This window comes from Aquila chrysaetos, chromosome 20, assembly GCF_900496995.4.
Source record: "Aquila chrysaetos chrysaetos chromosome 20, bAquChr1.4, whole genome shotgun sequence".
Taxonomy (NCBI): Eukaryota; Metazoa; Chordata; class Aves; order Accipitriformes; family Accipitridae; genus Aquila; species Aquila chrysaetos.
This window is the reverse complement of record NC_044023.1, coordinates 10,722,448-10,746,580: the sequence shown is the minus strand read 5'-3', so window position 1 is coordinate 10,746,580 and position 24,133 is coordinate 10,722,448. Positions and strand designations below refer to the sequence as shown.

The following is a 24,133-nucleotide window of genomic DNA, read 5'->3' as shown; positions in this document are numbered from 1 at the left end:
TGCAGCAGTCCTAGTTAATTCACCTCTCCTTTCACAAAGCAAAGATTTCTTGCTTTCTGACATCATCTGCTCCTGAAATATTTATTAACAGATGACAGGTGTCACGATGAAAATAATGTTCAGCACATGTCTAAACTACAGTTAAAATGACCATACTGACGATAAGCTTACTGTTACGGTGATATAAATTCAATGCAGCCAATAAAGATGCAGAAGTACAAGTCTTAACTCAAAAGAACTGCCCAAGACACTGTACTAATTTTATTCACGTCAAACTAGATATTTTTGTAACAGGTCCAAACCACAAATAGTACCAAAATATAGTGTAGTGAGAGTTCACTGTATACTTCCTCATACTGAAAACAAGGGGTCACCAGAGCAATATGCTCCTCCATGTTTTTTCTGAAGACTTCTCTGTATCAAGTAAGGACCAAAACTTTTTTTAAAGAAATACTAAATTTAATTTATTTTCATTCTGTGTTTTGAACTTCAGCATTCCATACAGAGAGCAAATGCAATTAACTGGAAACCAAACACCGTCAGAGAAGGGTGCGGCTCCATCCAAAGACGGAAAATTCATTTTCCAGCACAGAAGAGAAATTTGACAATTGGGAGTTTAATATTTGTGCTCAAGGCACTGCCAAGCCATACCTCCAACAAAGTGAGAGCAAAAATAATCTGGGAGGAGGCTGTATTTATTTGCAACTCATTCCCGAGTAAAGACTTTCAAAGCAAGCAGTAATTGAATGCTGGTATTCATGAACAAAAGGCAGTTTATTCTGGTGTTCCTTTGAGATTAACAATTTTACAATGAAAAAAGATTAGGGTTTTTTTTTGTTTTTTTTTTTTAAGCTTAAGGAAAGAAATACCTATAGCATGCGTCCACATACTGAGACAGGTCTGCCAACAATGTGAGAGATTGTACGAGTTGATTTTTATAGGTGATCTTAGAGAATATTAGTCAGCCATTTCTTTAGCTGTGTCCTACTGGCTTCAGAACAAGGGGCAGCTGCTGCAGCCTTCTAACCAGTTCGCAACATCAGAACAAGCCCAGTAGACACAGAGGAATGGGCAGAGCGCAGATAAGATGTTCAAAGATATGGTAATTACAGTTTCAACAGTGACTCATGATTCATACCAGTCTTAGTTGAGGACAAAAGTCACATACATGGTACCTTGGATCTACAGATTAAAAGGTTTGCTAACATGGCAAAACTTGCCAAAGTAATTATTCCAGTACAGCCTTCTACACAGACAAAAGTATTTTGATGTCTTTTTTCTAGCTATTTTCCATCATATCCACAAAGTCATCAGGGACATTACACTGATAACACTGTGCCCATAAATTTTATTCTTCAGAGAAGGAAAAAAAAAAAACAACAAAACAAAACACCAAACCAACCTGAATGCCTTTTAAAATCTTTGTCAATAAAAGAAGTACTTAGAACATAAGTGCCCGTGACAGGAGCAGGGGCAAGGGAACTGCAAAGCACTGCTGGTAATCTCGCACCCTTTCAGCTGTAAAGCCTGAGAGAGTAGTCGTTCACACCTCTCAGAAATACATTATCAAGCCTTGCAATTTTTTGGACTAAATGTGCCGTATTTCCCTCCAAAACATGGAAAACACTTTCAAAGCACGAAAAGAACCTCTTTCTAGCACCAGTGGTTCTAGATTGTCAGTCTAAGAAGAACTATTCTCCATCGATGTTTTAATTCTTTAAACAGCCATCAAGGCATTTTCCAAATGGCAGATCCTTCCAGGTATGAAAACCAGAGATACCTCCAACCATCTATATGCAGATTTCAGGTCACACTGTCTAACTGAAAAAACACAATATAACATTTTTCTTACCAAGAAGATAAGCATTTTTAATGGATAGAAACATACAGTGAAGTTTTTCTCAGTTAACCTCCTAAAAGCAGCTGATACTATGTACATTGAATCACTTAGGTTGTTCTTTGTACTTCAGTATCATCATCAGAAAAGTAATTCTCTCCCCACCCCCCCTCTTTTTTTTTTTTTTAAACAAAGCAGTTAGGATAAGCTTGATAAGTTTTTTATTCCAAACTGATTTAATTAAAAAAAAGGAGGGGGGATGAGAGGAAGAGAGGGAGAGATGACAGAAGTACAGATAGTTTCAATCCTGAAAAGCATATGCAAAATTATAGAAATATGACTAGTCCCTCTGACTACCGAGCTTTTCCATGCAGCTGCCAATTCAGGGAACTTTTCCCACTCAACGTAGAAAGCTGGTACCTTGTTCGCCCATGAATGAAGGGTCAAGTGATTTTTCTCATTAACTCAGTTGCGATGCTTTGAATTAGACAAAAAAAGGGCAATTGTAGAGAAAATATGAAGCAAAAAAATCATTCTGCCTACCAAGAATCACAAAAAAGCAAATTAATGTAGGTGGCCTGAAGGACTTGAATACTTTTTTTAAACATTGACTCACCTGAAAGTCGAATCCAAAGCCTCATCAAAAGGTTACCAGTGCTACTATACTCTTCCCATGAGATAGCCCAAGGCACATCCCCAAACATTGCAACCAGCACACCAATAGGGCACTGACGATAATCTCATACAATTAGAAAAAAGTTAAATTATACAATAAATCCATCAAGTTCTTTTTTGTTTGTTTGTTTCCATCATCATAATTATGGGTGGTATTCCACGCTATCAAATTATGTAACAACACACTACATTTTCTTTGTACAATCCTGGTGTTATTCAGTTGTCACGGAAGTAGCATGCTGTTCCACAGACCAGTGAACACATTGCTACTGTAAAAAACACAACACACCTAATCATTTGCAAGCAAGAATCATTGAATCCTTTCCCTAAGCATGAAAATGCCTTTTCTTTTTAATATTTAATCCTGAGTCGCAACCACTAGAGGGCAACATAATTATACACACTTTTGCCTGGATTTGGTAAAGCAAACCAACTCAATAAATAAGTACATATCAGAAACTGAAGTTGAAGACTGTTTATGTTATGAAGGTGGTGTTTTTTTAATACTAGACTTTCCATTAATCATAGCATGTATACTGTGCGTTGTCTAAACTATTAATTCCATCTTTACAGTCTAGAGCCTCAAATACAAGCTACTTTTAAGCTACAACATCCATATTAACAACTCTCCTACTTCTCAGATTTTAAAATTAGGTTTCTCAACTTCAATGTTCCTGCTACTGAAATTATACAAGTTACTGAAATTCTACCCAGAATAAGTAAGCATGTGTAAAAATCAGAATGATGTCAAAGTTTTTTCACATTAAATATAGAACTTGAACTTCCTAATCAATGGTAAAAAATATCTAGCTAGAAATTGGCCATCTGCTGCAAAAGAACTGGAATTAACGTGCAAATTTTTTCCATGTCTAATCAGCAGTTCAAAAATATTGCTGTTCTGAAAACAGTTAAGCTTTTTCTTTACAAAGATAGCACTTTCCTGAAATCTATTCTTTACATTTAACATACTAAGTTCTGCTACAATTCATTAACTAGGCTCTTAGAAGAACAAAAGAGAAAGTCCAGAAACTAAAGCAAACCCGGAGAATGAGTCATTTACTAAAAGAACAAGAACAAAACCAACTCATACAAGGATATGCACTGGTAACTCAAAGCAAAAACATTCAAAGAATTATTTCAAGATCTACAGTCCCAACAGAACACAGAAGAAAGCTCAGCAAGCTTGGTTTCTCCAGTCATTAAAAAAGATAATGACATTTAATAAGAGTGGCAATGCATTAGCATTGTGCATCAAATCAGTCCCATCTACACTGGCCCATCTACTCCATGAAAAAAAAATCTGTACTGTGTATCACCAGAACAGATGAACCCTCAAATTAAGTTCACATAAAATTCAAACTGCACTCCCAGTACAAACACAGCCTTCCCACAAAAAAACATGTTTGCTGTTAAGTAATAAGCTTTGACATACCAAGAGATTTGTCATCCAAGCTTAAATTTAATATGGCTGTAGACAAGACTATTCTTTGATTAAAGAAAAATCAGTGAGACTTTTACGCTACCTATAATTAGTCTAGTATTAGTATGAAGGTTTAATAAACTTTAATTAGGATTAGATGCTATCCATAGCTTGTTTCAAAGGAAAATAGGCTGGGCCACTGGGAATTGGCAGCATTAAGAGCAACATGGTTAAACACAAATTCAAGAGAAATATGTGTGTCTCCATTGCTTCTTTCTTTTAAACTTTTTTGGAAAATAGTTTTCTTCTTCACCCAAGCAGTATACTGAGGTCCTATGCAAATACCAGGCATATCAAACCCTATAGATGATGCAGGATGACAGAATGTTTCATTGGATTATTACCGTTTTGCATTATTTCAACCCTGTCATTACAAAAACCCAAATTTGTAACACTTCTGCTAGAACAATTTTAAAGAAGTGTTTACCACTCAAAACCAGAAAAAAGGCTTCGAAGTCTGCCCAGCCAGTCTTGAAACAATTAAGATTTTATCATTATAATAAAAACAGAATACAAAATTTATATATAGGTCAGTAACAGCTCTCCTGATTGCTTATACACAGATCCAGGGGAATATCCACTGAAGCTACAAAATCTAGCAGATACAGGTAACAAGTAAAGGGTAAGACCCCCTTACATGAAAGCACCTTTTCACACTGCTCCTGTTAATATGTAGGAGTTAGTCTGTCTACCATGGACTTCAAGAGTAGGAAGCAAGTCCTTCTCCTGCTTGATCTTAAAATTACCTCCTTCCTCTGTTGCCACCTGACAGTAGGTCCTAGGGCTGAAGCAGCAGCTGTATTTTAGATATTCTTAAATGAGAGACTCTGCAGCAGTTCCTGGAAAGTAATGTCCACAACCTCAGCCTTTACATATCTCTTGGCTTTACTAGATAGCACATTCCTCGACAGCACTCACTCTCCCATCTAAGCTTTCAGGGAAGTGTCAGGAGTCGGCTCTCTGCTTTCTTCTCTATGTATTTCAACGATGTTTCACCCTAACATGTTCCTTCTGTTGCACCACATCTACGCTGTGGAGCAGTAACGTTTCACAGTGTACCCAACTGCAGGAAAGACGTACTGTGAAGTGCACACAGCTGTTCTACTCTCCTAAATAACTGCTTTAAGAGTTGCACCACAGCACATCTCCAGCTTCCTCCCTGCTTATGTGCTTGGGTTTCTTTTGGAAAAGAAAAAAAAAAACTGGACACGTGGAGGAATTGAGTGTAGACTGGTCCCCTCCCATCACGCAACTGCAACATGTGCGAAGTACACCAGTGACTAGAAGCACACCACAGAATATCCTGTACTATAGTTGCAACCTTCAACAGAAGGTACCTTAGAAACAAAGGGGTACTGCATTTCCAGACATAAACACAAATACCTAATTTAATTCTTAATAAGTTCTCATGGGACAAACAAACTGTATTTTTACTATATTTGTTTATTCCATGGCTTGCTCTTCTGTCTCTTAAAATTAGGTACAAGTCAGACAAAATAAACACGTCCTGTTAACCAAGGTCCCTCACTTACCTTGTTAAATTGCACTTTTCACACTCAATTCAAAGCTGGACAACTTGAGCTGCTTATCTACCTACAGACTGCACAAACTGGATTGCCTGACAACTTCCAGACTCAGCAGTTGAGTGCCTCTAGACTTCCAATACCATCCACTCAACCAGCGCCCATGAGAACTAATTCAAAGCATGACACTTTATCATCAACCACCACCCAGCAGCATTCTCCTTCTCTGTTTCTCAACAGTTTTATAACCTCAGTGTTTCTTAATAGGCACATCAGGAACGTTGATGTTTTCTTCACTTCCCTTTGAAAGGTTTAGCTTGAAAATTTAAATGCCAGAAACAGTAAACTAGTATAGTAAACAAAAATGTGTAAACCACATCAATAGTTCAGAGCAACAAAGTAGAGGAGAAAAATCCCAAGTCAACTCAGATATTATTTTGGAAGAAAAATGGTAGGCATTTCAAACGAACTGAACTTAACCCTTTATTCCTAACTGTTCTGTCAATACCTAAATTATTTTGAAATAAATAGTTTACAAACATAAATTGTTATAATTTTAGAAAGTTCCTCTGGATTATATCAGTCATTCATATATACAATAACGAATGGGCAAATTATTAATCCAGTTTTCACTTATTACTTTAAGAGAAGACTATAATCATTTACACAAAGCAAGTCACTCAACAGTAATATTCTATGACAAATTACATTAGAAGTATTCTTGCACTGGGCCTTATGATAGAATGCAACACATTTACTTCTTTGCCAGTTAGAGAATAATTATTATAAAACTTCACTGAGGAACAACGATCACCTTTTATTCTTTCATTCCCCTCTTTCTAAAGGTTTACCAAGTGTGTGTGATTTACAAACATCTTACTCTGCAACCCAGAAAGAAGTGCACCCACGGTGAGTCAGTCAATCAGCTGGAACCTCAATACCACTTAAACTGCAATAGATTACTGCTTATCTTCTCTCAGATTTATGAGCAGCATAATTTCAACTGAAAATTCAATGTATGTTAGAAGAATTCAGTCCCTAAATGATTCGAAGAAAAAAAAAAATTAAAAAAACCCAAACAAACCAAAACAAAAACCACAAGAAGAAACTCACCAACTCAATTCAATGAAATAATGAATTTAATAAAGAGCTGCTAAGACTGCTCATTTTGGGAAACACAAAATTTTTTTTTCAAGCAATACTTACTCCCCCCTTCCATTACATTAAGAGTCACTCTGCAAATACATAACTATCAAAGCAAATAAAGGCTTTTCACTAAAGTGACCATATTTTTACTACTTGCACTTTACCTGAATTTTTATTTTTCATTCACTTCAGATACTGTATTACAAAGAAGTTCAAATTGTTACCTGATAAAAATCATTTACTGTGACAGTCTCAGGAAAAAAAACAATTACCATTGATTTTTAAAGAAAACTACTAGAACAGTTACAGTCTGCAGATATGAAGAGTAACCATTGTGTCAGTTCAAGGATACAAACATTAATCTCTACTTAGTATCGACTACAACGCAAACTGAATTACTAGATTTCTTCATGAAGCAACACGTTCAAAACAGCATTAAGTACGAAATAAACTATCGTGGCTGTGAAAGAACCATGTAAATGAACATAAGAAGTTCCATGCTGTTATTTAAAACATAAACCAAAACCACTGAAGCAAACTCTAACATCCAGTGCTCTCATTAGCAAGTCAAGATATAAAACTATTTTCCCTAAAATCTTTCATGGAAGATTACCTATCTTCCAACTGTATGAGTAGTTCAATGAAACAAATCTGTCTGATCAAGAAATATTTATTTTGCTATAAATGAAGCTCATTACGACTGCCATTTCTGCATTGCTTGTAATGCTCTTTTTAACATGTTAAGAATATTTTTATAGAACTTAAGAAATTAAGCTGAGAAAAATAAGCATTTTTAAAATGAAACATTCAAACAGCAGATTTAACACAGAAAATTTTCAAGGAAAAGCTTTATTACCTTAAACGATAATTTTAACCTTTATGATGAATTTTTTCAACAGCACAGAACTCTGCTCTTCAAGCACCTATGCTTAATGGTACAAGTAAATTTAAAAAGGAGAAGTGGTAATACATGTTTCCTGTTAGTTTTTTTTTTTTTTAAAAGCAACTTGCAATCTAAAGTGTGTAATCATGACTTCAATTGTTCTTAAGTTTCACTATTCCTTTTTGCATCACTTCATCCACTTGCAACATCAATCATCTTGTCTCTATCCCATCCTCATAGAATTTCCAATGGAATCAAACTCTGTGGTATCTTCACTGATCAGTGCTCTTCTCACCTGACTATTTATCCCTACTACTGAAAAGTGATCTGTGCCTCAGTGCTGATATGAAGCTCACCTCTACAGTTCTCCAATCTGACCATACAGATGTGCTTCCTGCCCCCCATAGTACCTAAGCACCTGCAGACCGCCTTTCAATATGGCTAGCAGGCTCAAATCAGAGAAAGTGAGCTCAGGAACTGGTTGGTTGTATTTAGAAGGAATGAGAGACAGAACCAGGAAAGTTTCTTCCAGCCTTTCATCTCACTCCTCTTTTCCCTAATGTTGCTCTCTCCAGCCCCCTAAAATCACTTATGTATGGCTGCTCTATCACCATGTGACACTTACCTTGAACCCACTTGGACAAAAGATGAGGGGAATCAAAGGTGCAGCTGAGATGGGATGCTACCACAGATTGTTGGGAATCTGTCTGTCTTTGCAGAAAGGGACAGCAGTAAGAGGAAGGTGGCAGCTAGGATAACAATGGTTTTCAGGAAGACAGCCTTATTGACTCCAATGAGGAAGCAGTGCCCAAAACCAGAGAGGGTAGATAAGGTAGCTCTTTATGAAAGCTTGGAATTCTTTTCCTCTCAGTGAGTGGCAAGAAGACAGGACCAACAGTATAGAGCATTGACAAGGGAGCTGAAGTCTAAGGTCTAGCTGTTTTAAGAGTGGCCCAAGTGTGAGAGTTAGCATGCGGAAGATAGGATGGATGAAGGACCAGCTATGCAGAAGGGCTCATCTGACCTTTGAGAACTGGTTTGGGAAAATTGTGTGCACGCACAAGCTTTTCTGCCACAGATTTGTTCTCATTTCTTCAGTTTTGTCATATACCTTGCTAATAGTCAGTATTTTGCAGAACATTATTTTTTACCTTCTCAGTAGAAAAAATAAAGGGAAACTTAATTCCACAAGCTGAAGTACCATATCTTCTAACAGTAATATATACACATTACAAATAAAGGAAGTTACTACCTCAAAATTCACAAAGAAACACGACAACTCACTGCTATGCAGGCTTTAGGTCTCAAGAGGATTAGATAAAGGAAACAAGGAACACTCTACTCTGATGTTGTGGTTCATCATGCTTTTTACTGCCTACTCTACTTCACTCTTCCCGTTAACTTACCAGATTACTGCCCTAATGCTGACAAGAGCATCCTTGCTCTAAATAAGTGTTATCACCCACATTTTCAGAAATGTGTAGGTTCAGTGACCTTGGATTTTCTAAAAAGATAGTTTCACTGGACAATGAACAAGTTCACAAGATTTTGTTTCATGCTATTTGCTTTAGTTGTTTTGTCAAGGGAACTAGAAAGCAGAGGAACATAGAAATCAATATTGAAAAGAGTATCTTTTGAGCTGGAACAAAATCCTGCAAAACACTACAATTAGAAACTAACATGCATGATTCCTCTCTGAATTGCAGCACTGAGTTTTGCAGAAAGTAACAAAGACTCCATATTCTACCACAGTTTTCACAATGCAATTTCTCATTAGTATTGTGGGAAGACATAAGACATACAAGCTTCCTGCTATGGGACATTTTTAAGTTTTACCCAAGCATAATATCAACATGTCTGAAAATAACTGTTAGTATTTTATTTTATAAAGAATAGCCATCCATGTCTATTTTCCTGAACTTGAAGCTGTAATACCTGAGAAAAACAAACTACTCAAGCATTTAAATTAGAATGTTTTCAAAACTTATAAGTTTGGCTTAATACACCATTAGCATGTTAAACAAATATGTTAATTATTATAATTCAGACATTTAAATGATAATACCCTTACTATGCCTCCAGTGTAGACAGGTATCTTAGTGCTTTACACTTTAAACAAGCTGCACTTTAACTGACTTCACCATTTCTGATTATATAAAATAAATATACAAGAGATTCCTCCCATCATAATTCTTCTTCATGTAAGGTCATACAGTTCTTTGCAAAGGCTTGTTTATCAAAGCAGACAAACTTCCTCCTCCCTCTTTTAAGATGCCAGCAGACAAAGCTTATACTTCAAAGGCTGCATTAAAAAAAGTAAGCCCTAGTACAACTAATACTCTTTCAATTGCTCAAAAATACAATGCATCAGGAAAATAAGGAGCTCATCTCCACCAACCTAAATCCACATAGCATATGCATAAACTAAAAAAACACCTTGCTAAGTAGTTAAAAAGGCCCTCAGACCTACTTGTGGCCACAACTAAAGGAATCTGCACTCTTGACCAGCTGTATGAGCAAATGCAGTGCATCTAATACCTATCTGATTTTGTGGTAATTTATTACTGGTGTTCTTTTCTTCCACTGCAATCAGAAGTTTTGTTAATAACTGTTCTAGTATTTGAATGAGTGCAATGAAGTTAAAAAAAGACCATGAAAAGAACAATGATGGGGAGAAAAAACCTGGAAGATCAGTAACATGTTGGTCCCCTCTATCCACTGTAGTACCTCTAGCTTTATGGAAAGGAAACCCCAATAAGGTAAAAAAATCATAAGAGCAAAGACTGAATTGGTCTATTTTTCATATTTGACTCAGTACACTCACTAAAATCGGTTCTAATGTCCTAGCAATTACACAGCCAATAGTCATACTAAGATTACAAAAAGCTGGCCCCTTCCTATGTTCCAAAATACTTTTTTTGTTTGTGTGTTCTTTACACCATGTTGTTTGTTATTTCAGACTTCAACTAGAACTTTCCAGAAGTTGCAACTTCTCTTCAGATTAAAAAGACTATTCCTAGAAAGCTGATTTGCCTTTGGGTGTTTTTTTGGCTTCTTATTCATGTTTCCACTCTCTCATCCATGAAATATAACCATTTTTAAAATAAAAAACGCAAGTTGGCTGTGTCAGTAAATGCAATAATTAAGTTTTAAGATAAAAAACATTTTCTGTCCACATATAATCACAGATTCTCATTCTGAAACGGATCCTTCCATAAAAGCTCCTTACTCTAATACAATTCCCCACTAAAACAGCATTTATTGTTTTGTTAGTAAATGCTAATAGTATGGCCACTGAATGGGTTTTGCTGCCATATTACTAATTCTAATCAACAGCTTGGGACTCAGATACATAATAGCTACCCTCTGCTTTCACCTACAGACTAAATCAAAGTACTTCATGCTTGCCATGAAGGTGAACATTCACACATAAGCAGCTACTGTTGCACCAAGTCACTTGTTAAGCCACTGAATCTTTATCAGCTGTAAGAACGCTTAGTTACTGCATGGTCCAGGAACAGAAATTTCAAATGAAAAATTTCAACAGTATTTTTTTGTCAAAAAAAAATTCAGATGCAAATGCGTCAATTCTGGAAGGTCAGTTGTTCTTCTTTTTTCTTTTTAATAAGCCATCAAGCAGATGTTCATGATACAATTTCTGAGGTTTTATTCCAGTTTAAGAAAAGGCAAAAGAGATTCAGATCACTGGATATTTATTCCGTAATTGCAAAGTAACTTGTAGTTTTAGCTCTAATGGAGAAGTCACAGTTGCATTGTGTCTCAGCAAACAGCTTTAACCCTGATGGTATCAAAAAAAAGTATCCTTATTACTAACAACAACGACCTCATTAAACATCACCAGGCAAGAGCTCCCTTTTGGATGCAGATAATGGACCTCTCAATTTTAGGTCACTAAAATATTATACAAATTACCAACTTCAAGCACTGCTGACAATTAAACAGCAGTTTCATGTAGCACAGCTAGGACTTGGTTCACAGCTACAACAATCGCATGAAAAAGAATACTTGGGACAGTATTCAGCATGAGTGCAGCAGTCAAAATTATGTTTTCCAAATGTCCACAAGTATAAGCAAGCACTTACGATTTCTCAAATCCTTCTATTGTCTGAAAACTTTTGCTCTGGAATAGAAGAGAATCGTTTCCACAGGTGAGCAAACCTGAGTATAAAAACTGTCTAAAGCAGTATTTATAGCAGAAGTATGTAACATACTTTCTAGACTTAGTTTGAGGCACAACACCAGCAAGCAGATCCAGTCACTGAAATAATGTTACAAGATTACAGGTACCCTAACATTAGACTGAAAACTACATCTTCATAAAAGGTTTTTAAAGGATACTACAAAGCAACTATTTTTGTAAATCTTTTGGAAATACAAAACAGCAATTATAAAGGAAGATGTGTACAGCAAGTTTAAACTATAACACACATCAAAGAAAGTACAAGTTACAGATCTCAAAAGAAAGACTACTCATCAAGATCCTTTAATATTAGTTTATAAAACTTACATCATCATGTAAAATTCATCCAGCAACACCTATCCTGGGAAGGCTCAACATAAAGCTATGTGGGAAAGGGAAGCAGAAAATGGAGCACATATTCATTTCATCAACCAGGGGAGACCAAAAAAAACCACCTATCTGCACATCTGCGTATAAAATTGTTCAACTGCAGGCACATTCACACCAGGCTGTGAAGCAGGCAAAATCCCAGAACAGGATGACCTAAAGAGCCCACAGGAATGCAATCTGGATGTCCCAGAGTGGCTCAAAGCAAGCAGGACAGCGATGCTGGTGCAGTGTTTTGCCAGACTAATCCTTCCCATTTCTGGAACATGGGGTCAGAGTAAGTCAACCTGCAGCTAAAATGTAGATAAGCATTAAATTTATCAGGAGGCAGTATTCCGCAATAGGATGTATGCATAACCTGTACTGATTTCAGTAGGTGAGGTAGCATGTGTACACAGATTCCAAAACAAAAAACCAAGTTTTTCAGAGAAAGTTGTCTATGTGTGTCAATGCAATGCATTTGTTCAAGTACAAAAAGCACCAAAAACATTTTCCCTTCTGTTCACATGAAAGTTAAAAGCTATCCAAACACAGCATACACACTTTTAACTTCCTCATTAACAGTCAGATTCATAAATTTAACTCAAAATCAGGATGACACCATAGGCAAAGAGCATTCAAATAGACTTAGAATATCCACATGCCTTTCTATGTTATAGGTAACATACTATTAATATAATAGCAGTCTAGCAGTTCTTCCTTTAATTACATAGAAAGGCTTCTGTTCATAGACCAAATCATTGGCCTTTGACGTCACAGACATTATTTATATACCTACCAAAAGCCCTGCTTAAACAGCACAACCTGTAGTTTTACATAATGTCAACTAGTTACAGAGATTGCAAAAACAAATATGCCCTTTCTGTGATTTGTATTCCTGGTTTTCCCTTACAACTTCTGGAATATGCAGTCTAGGAAAACTCCTCAAAGGGGAAGATTGGAAAAAAACCATTCATTTCCCCTTTGAGTTCTTAAAAAGGAAGTAGTGGTTGAGAGCTGTAAGTGAAAGTGTTGTATTATTTCCACCCTTTTGGAATTAGGGGTGGAACTAGGAACATTCTTATGTCTTTCATTCAGTGCTTCTTTTCCTCCAGGTAAATTTTAAAAGAATTTCTATCTGACACATTTCGGAGGTAATTTTAAGTTGCACTATAAAAGAAGTACTCCAGGTATTTCATAATACTATTTTATATATACATACACACACACACACACACACACGCTGAAAGTTCAGAACATAACTTAAGACAACAGCAACATAAGCTAGCCTACCTAGCAAATATGCCTGACCCTGTCCTCAGAAGCTTATTTGTTGGTAGGGATTAATTTTGTACCCAAAATTCTATCCCAAGTCCACAAGCAACCTAAACTAATTAGACCTGCTGCGGAGCAGAGGATTGGACTGGATGACCTCCAGAGGTCCATACCAACCTAACTTATCCTCTGACAGTACATCCGTGCCATAGAATTTGGCTGTCCTTGTTCATAGTATTGTAACTCCCCTCAAAGTAGGTACCAGCCAAACTATACATAATGACTTACAGCTCTGGAACCCATAGAAACAAAAGAAACTTTACCAAACTTACTCTTTGTCCCTTACTAATATGTGATTATATTAACTCCACATAGCCTTAAAAATCCTCTGGCATTCAGCAAGAGGAATCCTTGTAATGATAGCAAGGAAACAACAACGAGTTGCAATTACCTACCAAGATCAAAGACCTGAAAAAATAGTTTGGCTGCAGAATGGATTCTTCCACAACCAGATATTTAAAAAAAAAAAAAAAAAAAAAAAAAATCTTTTTTTTAAAATAACAAAATAGAAAATGTGAAGAATTACAAGTAATTCATTACACCTCCCGAAAGCTTTCAGATTTTTCAAGCACCTGGAAACAGTAAGTTTAAGTGCAGAGAACAGCAATGCCAGAATAAAATCACAAGTAATATCACCAAAACTGATTTGCAATGCTATTGCCCATAAGTCCATTCAACTATTATAGCTAACAACCAAAAAAAGAGAAGAATGACAGTTAACTGTGCTAGGAATTACTGGGAAAGGTCACCAGAAATTTGAAAGGTAAACAGGTAGCCAGGCTAAAAGCCAAGCTTTGCAAAACCAAGAGATATGGCTTCTAACCTATACAGTTAACTATTACACTTCAAGAAAAGCAATTAAAAGATAGAAAGCAAGGCAGAGTCATCAAAATCTGCTGGGGGGGGGGCAGGGGTTTAAACAAGCAAAAAAACCTCTTACAGATCATTAATAATATTGCATCAAAGACATCAAAGTTTTAGAAAAATCTATGTTTAAACATAGTCTTGCTCAACATCCAGAAAAGGAACAACTCTTTGAAAAAGTGCCAGTTAAGAGCAAAACCTGCCATATCAGATAGGACTAATGGTATATACAAATAGCAGCAGCCAGTACCAAATATCTTCAAAAGAACCTACTGTACACATATCTATTTGGCCCATAACAAAACTTTTCTTCCTTGATTTGAAACATAAGCATTTCCATTCCTTCCTTTAAAAAGTTTATTACTCAATACACAGTTAAAGCATTCACAAGTCCTGTATCTTAAGCTCTTGCATTCATTTTATTTTTATAGAAGAACTATTACAACTGTAATTATGAGAATATACAGCATTAATAACTTGTTCTTAGTTTTATTTTCAATAGTCTTAATACAAGAACAAAAGGTCACTTATATGGAAGCTATGTAAGAACAGACATCTCAGACATTGCACGTTTCCTATATCTAAGTCTTTCTGTCAATAAATATTTTTAACATATTTGAATTATCATATGAAAACCAAAACTGAACAAGATGTTTCAACTGGGGACAAACTTACTTTAACAGTAGCACAATACTGTCAATATTTTTGTATTTAGTTACAAGTTCTCACTATTTTACACTATTAGAACATTTGTGATTAAGTCCATCTTGTCAATTCTTCAGTGTTTTCAGTGGTTGCTTCCTGTTGTTTTATAACCTAAAAAGATCTAAGAATAGCATGTATTTTCCTCCAGTATGCAGCATAGTTCAACTGTCAATACTGAAATGTTCTTTAGCTTTGCAAAGATACTATAAATTCTTCATGCCCTTAACTACCCTTAACGAATCCCAGTACTTTTACATTTTTAGAAAAGTAAAAAAAAAAAAAAAAAAAAAAAAAAAAGTCAAACTGCTGCTAGCATTTTCTTTGTTTTTCCACTCAACTACAGTGTTGCTACAGGATTTTGGACTTTCTGTTATAAGCCTGCTGGAAGTTCATCATTTATTTATACTTTCTCAAGACTGAAATAAACTCTAAGACATTGCTCAATCACATACATATGTGTCTGGTACAACATAACACAAAAATTGTTATCTGATTAAGTGTCTGGCTCCAGCACAATGATTTTCCTTTTCAAAAAGGAAACTGTTCTGGGCCTCTGGCAGACAGATATGTCTTCTTGCAGGGGCTTAAGATGGTACAGTCCAATCCATCTCTCTGCCTGAGGTTCCCACTCCTAACGCAAACTGAAAAAATGCTTGTCTATACTCAACAAAAACATGACACTACTGTAAGCCTTCTTCCAACAATTCTGTGATAAGCAGAAATGTTTCTGGAAAGAAAGACAAGTTGGGAATGTTAATCTTGTCACAGCAAGATTTAACAAAACTCAGAGCTCTTAGATAATCCAAACTCTCAGCAAGTGAGCAACATTAACAGGAAGCAATTATTGATGCGATTCAAAAGAAAATCCAGAGACAATAAACAATTGTATAATTTCGTAGCAATAGCCTGTAAAATTGCTAGCTTTAGGGATGAAGGCAGCATTCTTCCTTCCTTTTCACTTGCCAGGTTCCACAAACAATAATTTTCACTTTATAATATCTATTAAAAGAAATGACAAAATCCAAAATGCAACAAAACAGCTGAGTATTTGTCTACACATTTCGCAGAGGTTTAGCCAGAACAGATTAAAATCAACACAAAGTAGCACATTGACACAGTTAGACACTACTAACCCACATGCTCCTTGACAGCATACATAAATTCAATTACTTAAATTAAATAAATAAGCAACCAAAACTGTTCAAATTCAGTAAGAAAAATGAGAGGGCAAAGCCAAATCAAAAGTATTTTTCCAATGTAACGTAATCCACCTGCAAATGATCAATGGATTGCTGCAACTAACATGAAAGAAAGTAAAAGTCAAAAAGAATTTTATATAATCACAGTGTATTAGGGAGGCAAGGTTTACATTTATAAGCATGGGACCAGGAGCAAACCCAAACCATCCCGTTAGAGACCTAAGGAAAACACATTTACTGGCCTTCATTACTAAGTAACCTGATTAATTTGAAGTTTGTAAAAATTCATTGCAACTACAAAAGGGATTTGTTTGTTTTTAAAACCTAATCAATGTGTTGGTGTTCCTGGCTCAGGATAGATGCATCATGACTGCAATGGATCAGCTCCAAGAATTACAGTATTAGCTCTGCAGCAGTGGCTCTAGATGGTATCTCTGCAGGGAAATCCTTGTCAGCAGCAACTTACCTCTACTATAAATGGCCACCAGCACTCCTACACTGTGTTCTAAAGGAAGTGTGGCAGTGAAGTTTGCCGAAACCGAGAGCTCCATAGTCCATACTACTCTTATGATCATATCAGCATAATATTGCATAGTTCATTCAGGATGAAAAGCACTTACATAAAAATATTAACAGGTGTGTATGTAAGGGCTGGCTGACATCACCCTCTTACCAAAAGCATCTAAGCACTGAATTTCACCTTAGTGCATTATAGCAGACCCCAGGTCAGTCTCCCAGGGCACTTGGAATAAACATTCAGTGTTTGGAAGATGAAGTGTCTTCTCTACAGACACTACAGACTGCAAGCATATAGCAGCATCAAAAGTACTGAAAAATAAAACATTTGTTCAGCTGTCACAGACAACAATCATAACAAAGCTGAAAAGCTGTAACAGAGGAAAAAATAAGTAACAGACATGGTATCTACCAAAAGAAATGCTACTGACAGATGAGAAATTAAGCATCCTCTACATAGGTCAGCACCAATAGCCCAGAGTATCATACAGGAATCTCTATAGGAAGAAACAGAAAAAAATCTCCCATTAAAATCCTGCAACCCCAAATACAATTTTTCACATCTCACTAAATTTTGTAAGACAGATTTACTAAAATAGTTCTGAACACACACAATGTCCAGAGAAGGTGTCCTATACTTCTTGAATCTTGCCAAATCCTTGATATCCACAAAACATTCTATGTGATGTTAAGTGAACAACATAATTCCTTTTTACAAATTCTTTCTCTTATTTCTTTCATGGTCAATATACTTTTATCCTTAGTACCATACAGCAAGAAAAGAGAGCATATGATCCTTCAGCTCCTGTTTATCAATGTATTTCTTGCATTTGTGGTCCAAAATTAGATGCACTATCCTAGACATGGTCTAACAAGCTGCAAAGGGTTCTTACTTTCCCAGTGCAGGACTCCACATTTGTCCTTGTTCAGACTCCTGAGGCTCCTGTCTGTCCTTTCAGCAAGGTCAGGTCCCCCTGGATGGTCGCCTTGTCCTTGAGCCTATCAACTCATTCCCCACCACACCAACACTTCCAGATTTGGTGTCATCTTCAAACTTGACTAGAGTGTACTTCACCATGTCCTTCAGGTCATTGATAAAAATGTTAAACAGGACGGGTCATAATATAGACTCCTGCTGTATTCTGCTTGTTACCAGCATCCAGGTAGAGCACCACCTACTAACCACTACCACTGAGCTTGATCCTCAAACCAGTTTTATTTCACTCACCTAGTTGTCCATACATCCAGACTGCAGTGCCCTAACTTAGACACAAGACCATCGTGGGAAACAGTCAAAGCCCTGCTAAAGGCCAAGGTAAATAGTGTGCACTGCTCTCCCTTGCCCACAAATCTAGTCATTTTATCATACAAGGCAATCAGACCTGTCAGGCATGATTTATGCCTGCTAAATCCATACTGTCCCTTACCAAATCATCATCTTCATGTGCCCAGGAAAGTGTTTCAAAACTTGTTCCATGGTTTTCCCAGGGACTCAAACAAAGCTAGCCAGTCTGTAATTCCCTGCCTGTACCTTTGGGGTTGTTGTTTTGGGGTGCTCGTTTTTGGTTTGTTTGGGGTTTGGTTTTTGGTGGGTGGTTTTGGGTTGGGGGGGGGGGGGGGGGGGCAGGGTTTGTTCGTTTTCTTTAAAGAGCATGCTCCCTGCAGGACGTGTTCTGTAACATTAACTCACATAGTTTAAGCCTGGAAGCCATAAAGGACAGCCTTAAGTTTAATTTGCTATCATGTGGACTATTTGGCTCTCAATTTACTAGTTAGCATTTCTGTAACCAAGATACTATGAATGTGCTCAATTCAATTCATGCCCACTTTGAATTAAATGAAAACAGTAGTATTAGCTACCACCTTAACACAACAACTTGTGCTTACACATTTTTTTTCAGTTGTTAAAAATGACCAGTTATTTGGAGTCCTTTTGGTCTAAGAAAATACTTTGTTTCTCATACAGTTTTTCAGTGCCTTTGGTAAGCTATGACAATGAATTCTTTATAAAAGGTACTTATAATAGCCACTCACAACAAACTAAGGCACTGAGTAATTCCAATTTTTGAAAGCCTGGATATCTGTCGGAAACTTCAGGTTTCTACTAAAAGCTTCCACCACATCTGCCAGAAGCATTTCAGCCTGGGAGAATTCACATAAAAATTCTCAAGGGTCTTCAACTTGCTTATTTTTAAAAACAAAATCAAAACAAAACAAAACAAAAACCCACAAACCAAGAAAATACAAACAACCCCCCCCCCAAAACCTCAAGTTTAAGACTATTTCAATTAAGCAGTTTTTACAGAATTTCTGCCCATATACAATGATAGAAGCTAAACAAACTTATTTAAATTTTCTGAACTACAGCCCACTTTTTATTTTGCTTTCATTCACACTTTTTGGAATGCTCCATGCTCAGCACAACATCCACTTGCTACATATCTAGTGACTCACTTTTTCAGGCATCTCTTAAGAAGATTCATTAACTTGTAATTAATCAAAAAAAAATCAATTCTAAGCATAAGCTTCTAATGTTATTGCTGTATGAAAAATCCACAAGGAGATATTACACTGTTTCTACAAACACAAGCAAAACAAAGCATTGCACTGGTTGTCTATAGAAGTATTACTAAGCACAGAAAAAGTCTGAGTACAGGTATTGCCTGCACCACCTCCTTCCACCTTTATCTTATAGATTTTTAGGCTTACATATTATGTTAAAAATATTTTTAAAAGCAAATCCAACTTTAAATATCTACTTTTAATTGCTATTTACTGGTGATCTTGAAGACTTATCCTACTTTTATCCTTAATAATGCTGGTGTTACATAGACATTATCTCCTTTGGGCACATAACTTTTTCCATGCATAATTAAAGTGCCTTTATACAAAGTAAACATTCACATCTTTCAATTGTAAGTAACATGTCATCTTCAACTTGGTCTGTTTATGTGACATACTTCAGCTGAAGCCTACCTCTGCCACAAAAAAAAAAAGTGTACTAGTTTCCTTGCCACTGCTTACTGATGCTCCCTCTCTTCAGTTTCTACCCTTCTTTACAGATTATGTTGCCACAATAGTTTACAGTCTATGTAGTAAACAGGATCACTCACATGATTCACTAAAACAAAAGAAACAAAACTCCAAACACTCAAGAAAACAAAAATTAGAGTATAAATGAAAGGCACCTCTCAGGAGGCAGCACAGAGACTGGACTGAGTGACTGGGAATTCCAGAAACTGGTGTAGTCAAAGTCCATGACTTTTGGAACTGCAGCCCCAGATCATTCATGAATCATTTTGAATTATTTGAAGGTTTCTCTCTGTTACTAAATTAACATTTCAAAGTCTTTTATAAATTCTGAGTTTTACGAAAGATAGAAGTCCTGTATATAAGCTTCTAAGAAAAGTTTACGAATACTGTGGCAAAAAGAATTTATGCAGGTTTAAATAAAGTTCATTGATAGGATAATGACATAGTCCTAAATGATATGTACTTATTAGAAGTTCTGTAAACAATGATAATAAACATTCCTGCATGCAAATGTTCTGTCATAGCTTTAAGGGTTTTTTTGTACTGTGAAAACACCACAGAATTCTTTAAAGTAGTTTTTGCAATTCAAGATTAAGACTGTATTTGCCAACATCTTCTACCTGCCTTTTCACAACAGCATTTATATTTACTGTCTGCAATGATGCATTTCTTCCTCTCCTCCAACTATCTCACAATTTAGCATTCTGATACTCAACCAGATGAAAAACCAGACCATATTGCCAAGAAACACACACAGAATCCAAAATTCTCCATACCACTTTATCAATGCTTTAAACCTTTTATAGTACTACAACATCTAACATGTAACATTTACAGTAATGTATGCCTATGCATGACCTTAAACCCCCTCTTTAGTTGATCACTATGGCTACTGATCCCGACACCCACCCGGGCAATTTTCATCAAGATCCCCATCAAATCCTCACATGACAGTATCTCAAGAACTATCGCATACCATCCTCTTATTTACTACTACCAAGTTTCTATTTTAGATCAGCTAGATAAAGCCAAAGGTAACTGAAATTTAAAAACAAACAAAAACCCCACAACTGACTGTCTTTTAAGCTTGTTAGTTAGCAGTCTTGCTCAACACTCAACACGCTTTGTCAAATTAACCATCTTTAATATGGCTAGGCTATTTGTAACCATAAAAGAGCACATGGGGGCCTTAAAATCTTTATAAATCATGAGAATTGTTGATAAAAAGCTATATGCATAATATTTTTTAATTTAAAAACAGTACAATAAATTGGAACATTTTACTTTGTTGAGTCAAACAAGAAAGGTTAAAAACTAAGGTTAAATTGAAACTGTTTCATGCACTTAAGTTTTCTAAAGTGTGCGAGAATGCACATCACATACATAACAGAGCCAAAACAACATGCTTAATGAAACACTAATACAGATAGCAGTTTGCACAATTACGTGCAGGTAACTTGAAAGCCATGCCATAACCCAGCCTTAAAAAATTAAACGCTTGTCTAGTCCCATCATGCCCAGGTATTGCATAACATAGGATAGTTAACAATGGAAGGTTTAAGAACTTTGACTGAGTTGTACTGTTCCTTATGCTGTGTCATACTACTAAAAATTACTGCATTAATTACAGACCATATTATTCTTAAAATCAAGAGCTACACTGACCGCATTTCATAGAAGGGCATGCTGCGAAGCTAGAAACCAGCTGATTTAGAGCATATGAAGTTCTAGGACATAACATCAATACATTTGGAAGAAAAAAAAAATACAGCGCTGAGCAACTGAAATCTGCACTTCGCTCATTTCTTGCTGGATATTTAAAATTAACTTGACAGTCATTAAGTAAAATAACTTTACTTGTCCCAGTTCAATCCCTAGTGGACAAAACATGCACTACAGAACCTCTTAATTTCACTTAACCAGACAGCTAGCCTTTTAAGAGACACTGTTAAGACAACACAGGATATATTTTAAAACCATTTTCACTATCAATGAGGAAATATCTTGCATGCCATTTGTTACACTCCTGCTGCCAGTAACAAAGCTTCTATCAGACCCAAACAACAAAATACTCTTTATAAAATTTCAAAAGGGCAAGTAGGAAGAGTACCAAACCAACCCAGCTGTTTTTTTTAAATCCGGTTTTTGACGCTCCTCACAATGAGATTTCTTTACATGCTGAGATAAAATAGCAATTTCTCAGCATTTGAAAAAATACTTACACCATTATATTCAGACAAGCCCATGCTTTCAGATTTGTATTACTCACCTCAAAATCACATACTTCCAGCAATTAATAATACGCATGCAAATTTTTCAGTACTTATCACCATTTCAACTGTTTTATGTACTTTTAATATTTAAAGTTTCTGCGTAGTAAGAAATTATCACCTTACCTGAAACATAATCATTTTAACTGTAACACAAATCTTACTCCTTCCACATGCAACCATATTTATTACAGTAAAACGAAAGTGATCTGCAATCTACAGGGACTTGCTAAAACAAACGTGCAGGTCATTATTTTTAAATAAAGAAGACATCTTACCTTGCCTGTCTTGTGATCAAACCACACAAGAGCATGGTTCCTGGACAGCACCTTACAGTCAAAAGTTGCGTTGTTCTGAGCTGGCCGGCAGCGAGCCACTGAGCGGCCAATCTTGACGGGCTCGTCCAGGTAGACATGACGCTCCTGAAATGGATGAGAGTTCGGGCGGCAAGTGAAGATGGCCAAGGCTGAAGGCATCGAGGACAGATTGGGGTTGCCACACCGACCAGAGATGAAGAGAGCCTCTTCGGATGCAGACTGTCCTCCACAATTTTTAACCCAAACCTCCACAGCAACTTTATATTAAAGCAGGACAAACATTATCATATGAGAGGCCTAACAACTCATTGTTTCAGTGTGTAAACTAATTCTGGCAATAATCCAGTGAAAAAGCCCCATTATGTCTTTTAATACTATCAGCAGTGGCCCAAAAAAAGTCTAAAATGTACAACTTTCAATCCATCCTCCTCTGGAAGAATAGGAACAAGCATCTGATTCCTTCAAAGAGAAGCAAAGGCTCCTTGAAAGAAGGATAGAAAGTCTTAAATCCAAGTAGATGAGTCATACGAGTACTTTTGTTTGTAACCTCAACTGCCTTCTTTCCCCCCCCCCTTCCGTAAACAACACTGACCAAAATTCTGACCAATGCAACATGGAAGCAAGGAAAGGTTTAGGGAAGGGGAATGAGGGAGGAGGATTAGCGTCCTCTCTCAAAGCACACAGATCAGGAGTTGGAAGGTGAATACGAAGCCCTCACTCCGCAACAGGGATCTAGTCGCTTCACACAGCAATCCGCATTTCACCATCTTCACGTATTAAACCAAAGCAAAATAAGGTGGTCCTCGATTTAGGATGGGGTATGAGAGCTATGCTGTTTTCCTCCCCTACACCAGATAAAGCTGAACTGGTCTACAGGTTCAGGCAGCCGCTCAGATAAGAACTTGATAAGGCATGGAGAGGGCTTCAAACTCTCCTTCCCTCGGGGCGCGGGGGGACGGGGGACACTAACGCGTGGGAAGGGTCCTTCGGGGACGGCCTACGAGGTGCACTGACAGGTTGCTCCCAGGCGGTGCCCGCGATGGCTCCGGCTGCCAGCAGCGGGCAAGCGTCCCTCCGCGGCGGGGCGGCTGGCGGCGGGGTCTGCTGGCGGCGGGCGGGCGGGGGCGCGGGGGCCGGCGGAGGAGGGAGGCGAGCGGGGGGGGGGCTCCAGGAAGTCTCCGCCAGAAGCCCCCGGCGCGGGGAGCGGCGGGCCGGGAGAGGCGGCGTCCCCTCCGCTCCGCTCAGCCCCTCCGCAGGTGGCTGCGCATGAGGGGGGCCCGCTCCTCAGCCCCCCGCGCTCTCCGCCCGCCGAGCGCGGCTCCGCTGGCCCGGCGGCGGGAGAGGCCTGGCGGCCGGGCCCGGACGCCTCCCCGCTCGGTAGCTCTGCCTCTCAGGCAGCCGCCGACCACGAAAACTTTCCTCCGACCTGCAGAGCCGAAAACAAACCGGGTCAGACGCGTCCCTCGCCCGGCGCGGCCCCGCGCCTCCCCCCTCCCCGCCGGCCTAGCGCTGCCCGGCCCCGAGGGAGGCACGGGGCGCACCAGGGCTCCGCTCCCTCCCTTACCTTCAGCGCAGCGGCCGCCATAGTGACTGGAAACCTACCCGGTGTAGCAGCCGCGGCGCTGCCGGGGAGGGGCGGGGGTCGGGGGGGGGGGAGGGCAGGCGGTGGCGGAGGGAGGAGCCGTCCTCAGCGGGGCCTGACCAAAGGGAAGGCGCGCCGGCCGCCTCCAGCCTCCGCGCGGGCGGCTGCGCAGGCGCGGGAGCGGGGGCTGCGCCGGCGCGC

At 38.0% G+C, this 24,133-nt stretch overlaps 1 protein-coding gene across 30 annotated transcripts in view; it reads right to left on the bottom strand.

Annotated features, from left to right (window-relative positions):
* LOC115333444 (sarcolemma associated protein) overlaps positions 1-24,034 on the bottom strand; it is an 87,520-nt gene extending 63,486 nt beyond the window's left edge. For 23 of the 30 annotated variants that reach the window (XM_029996362.2, XM_029996361.2, XM_029996368.2 and 20 more), the window contains exons 1-2: positions 23,915-24,034; positions 22,312-23,776 (exon numbers count right to left, since the gene is read on the bottom strand). In XM_029996362.2, the coding sequence (XP_029852222.1) occupies positions 22,312-22,509 (198 nt within the window). In that variant the 5' untranslated portion in view covers positions 22,510-23,776; positions 23,915-24,034. The remainder of the gene's footprint in view (positions 1-22,311; positions 23,777-23,914) is intronic. The other 7 variants (XM_029996382.2, XM_029996383.2, XM_029996380.2 and 4 more) reach the window with 1 other exon arrangement.
* Positions 24,035-24,133: the final 99 nt, after the last annotated feature.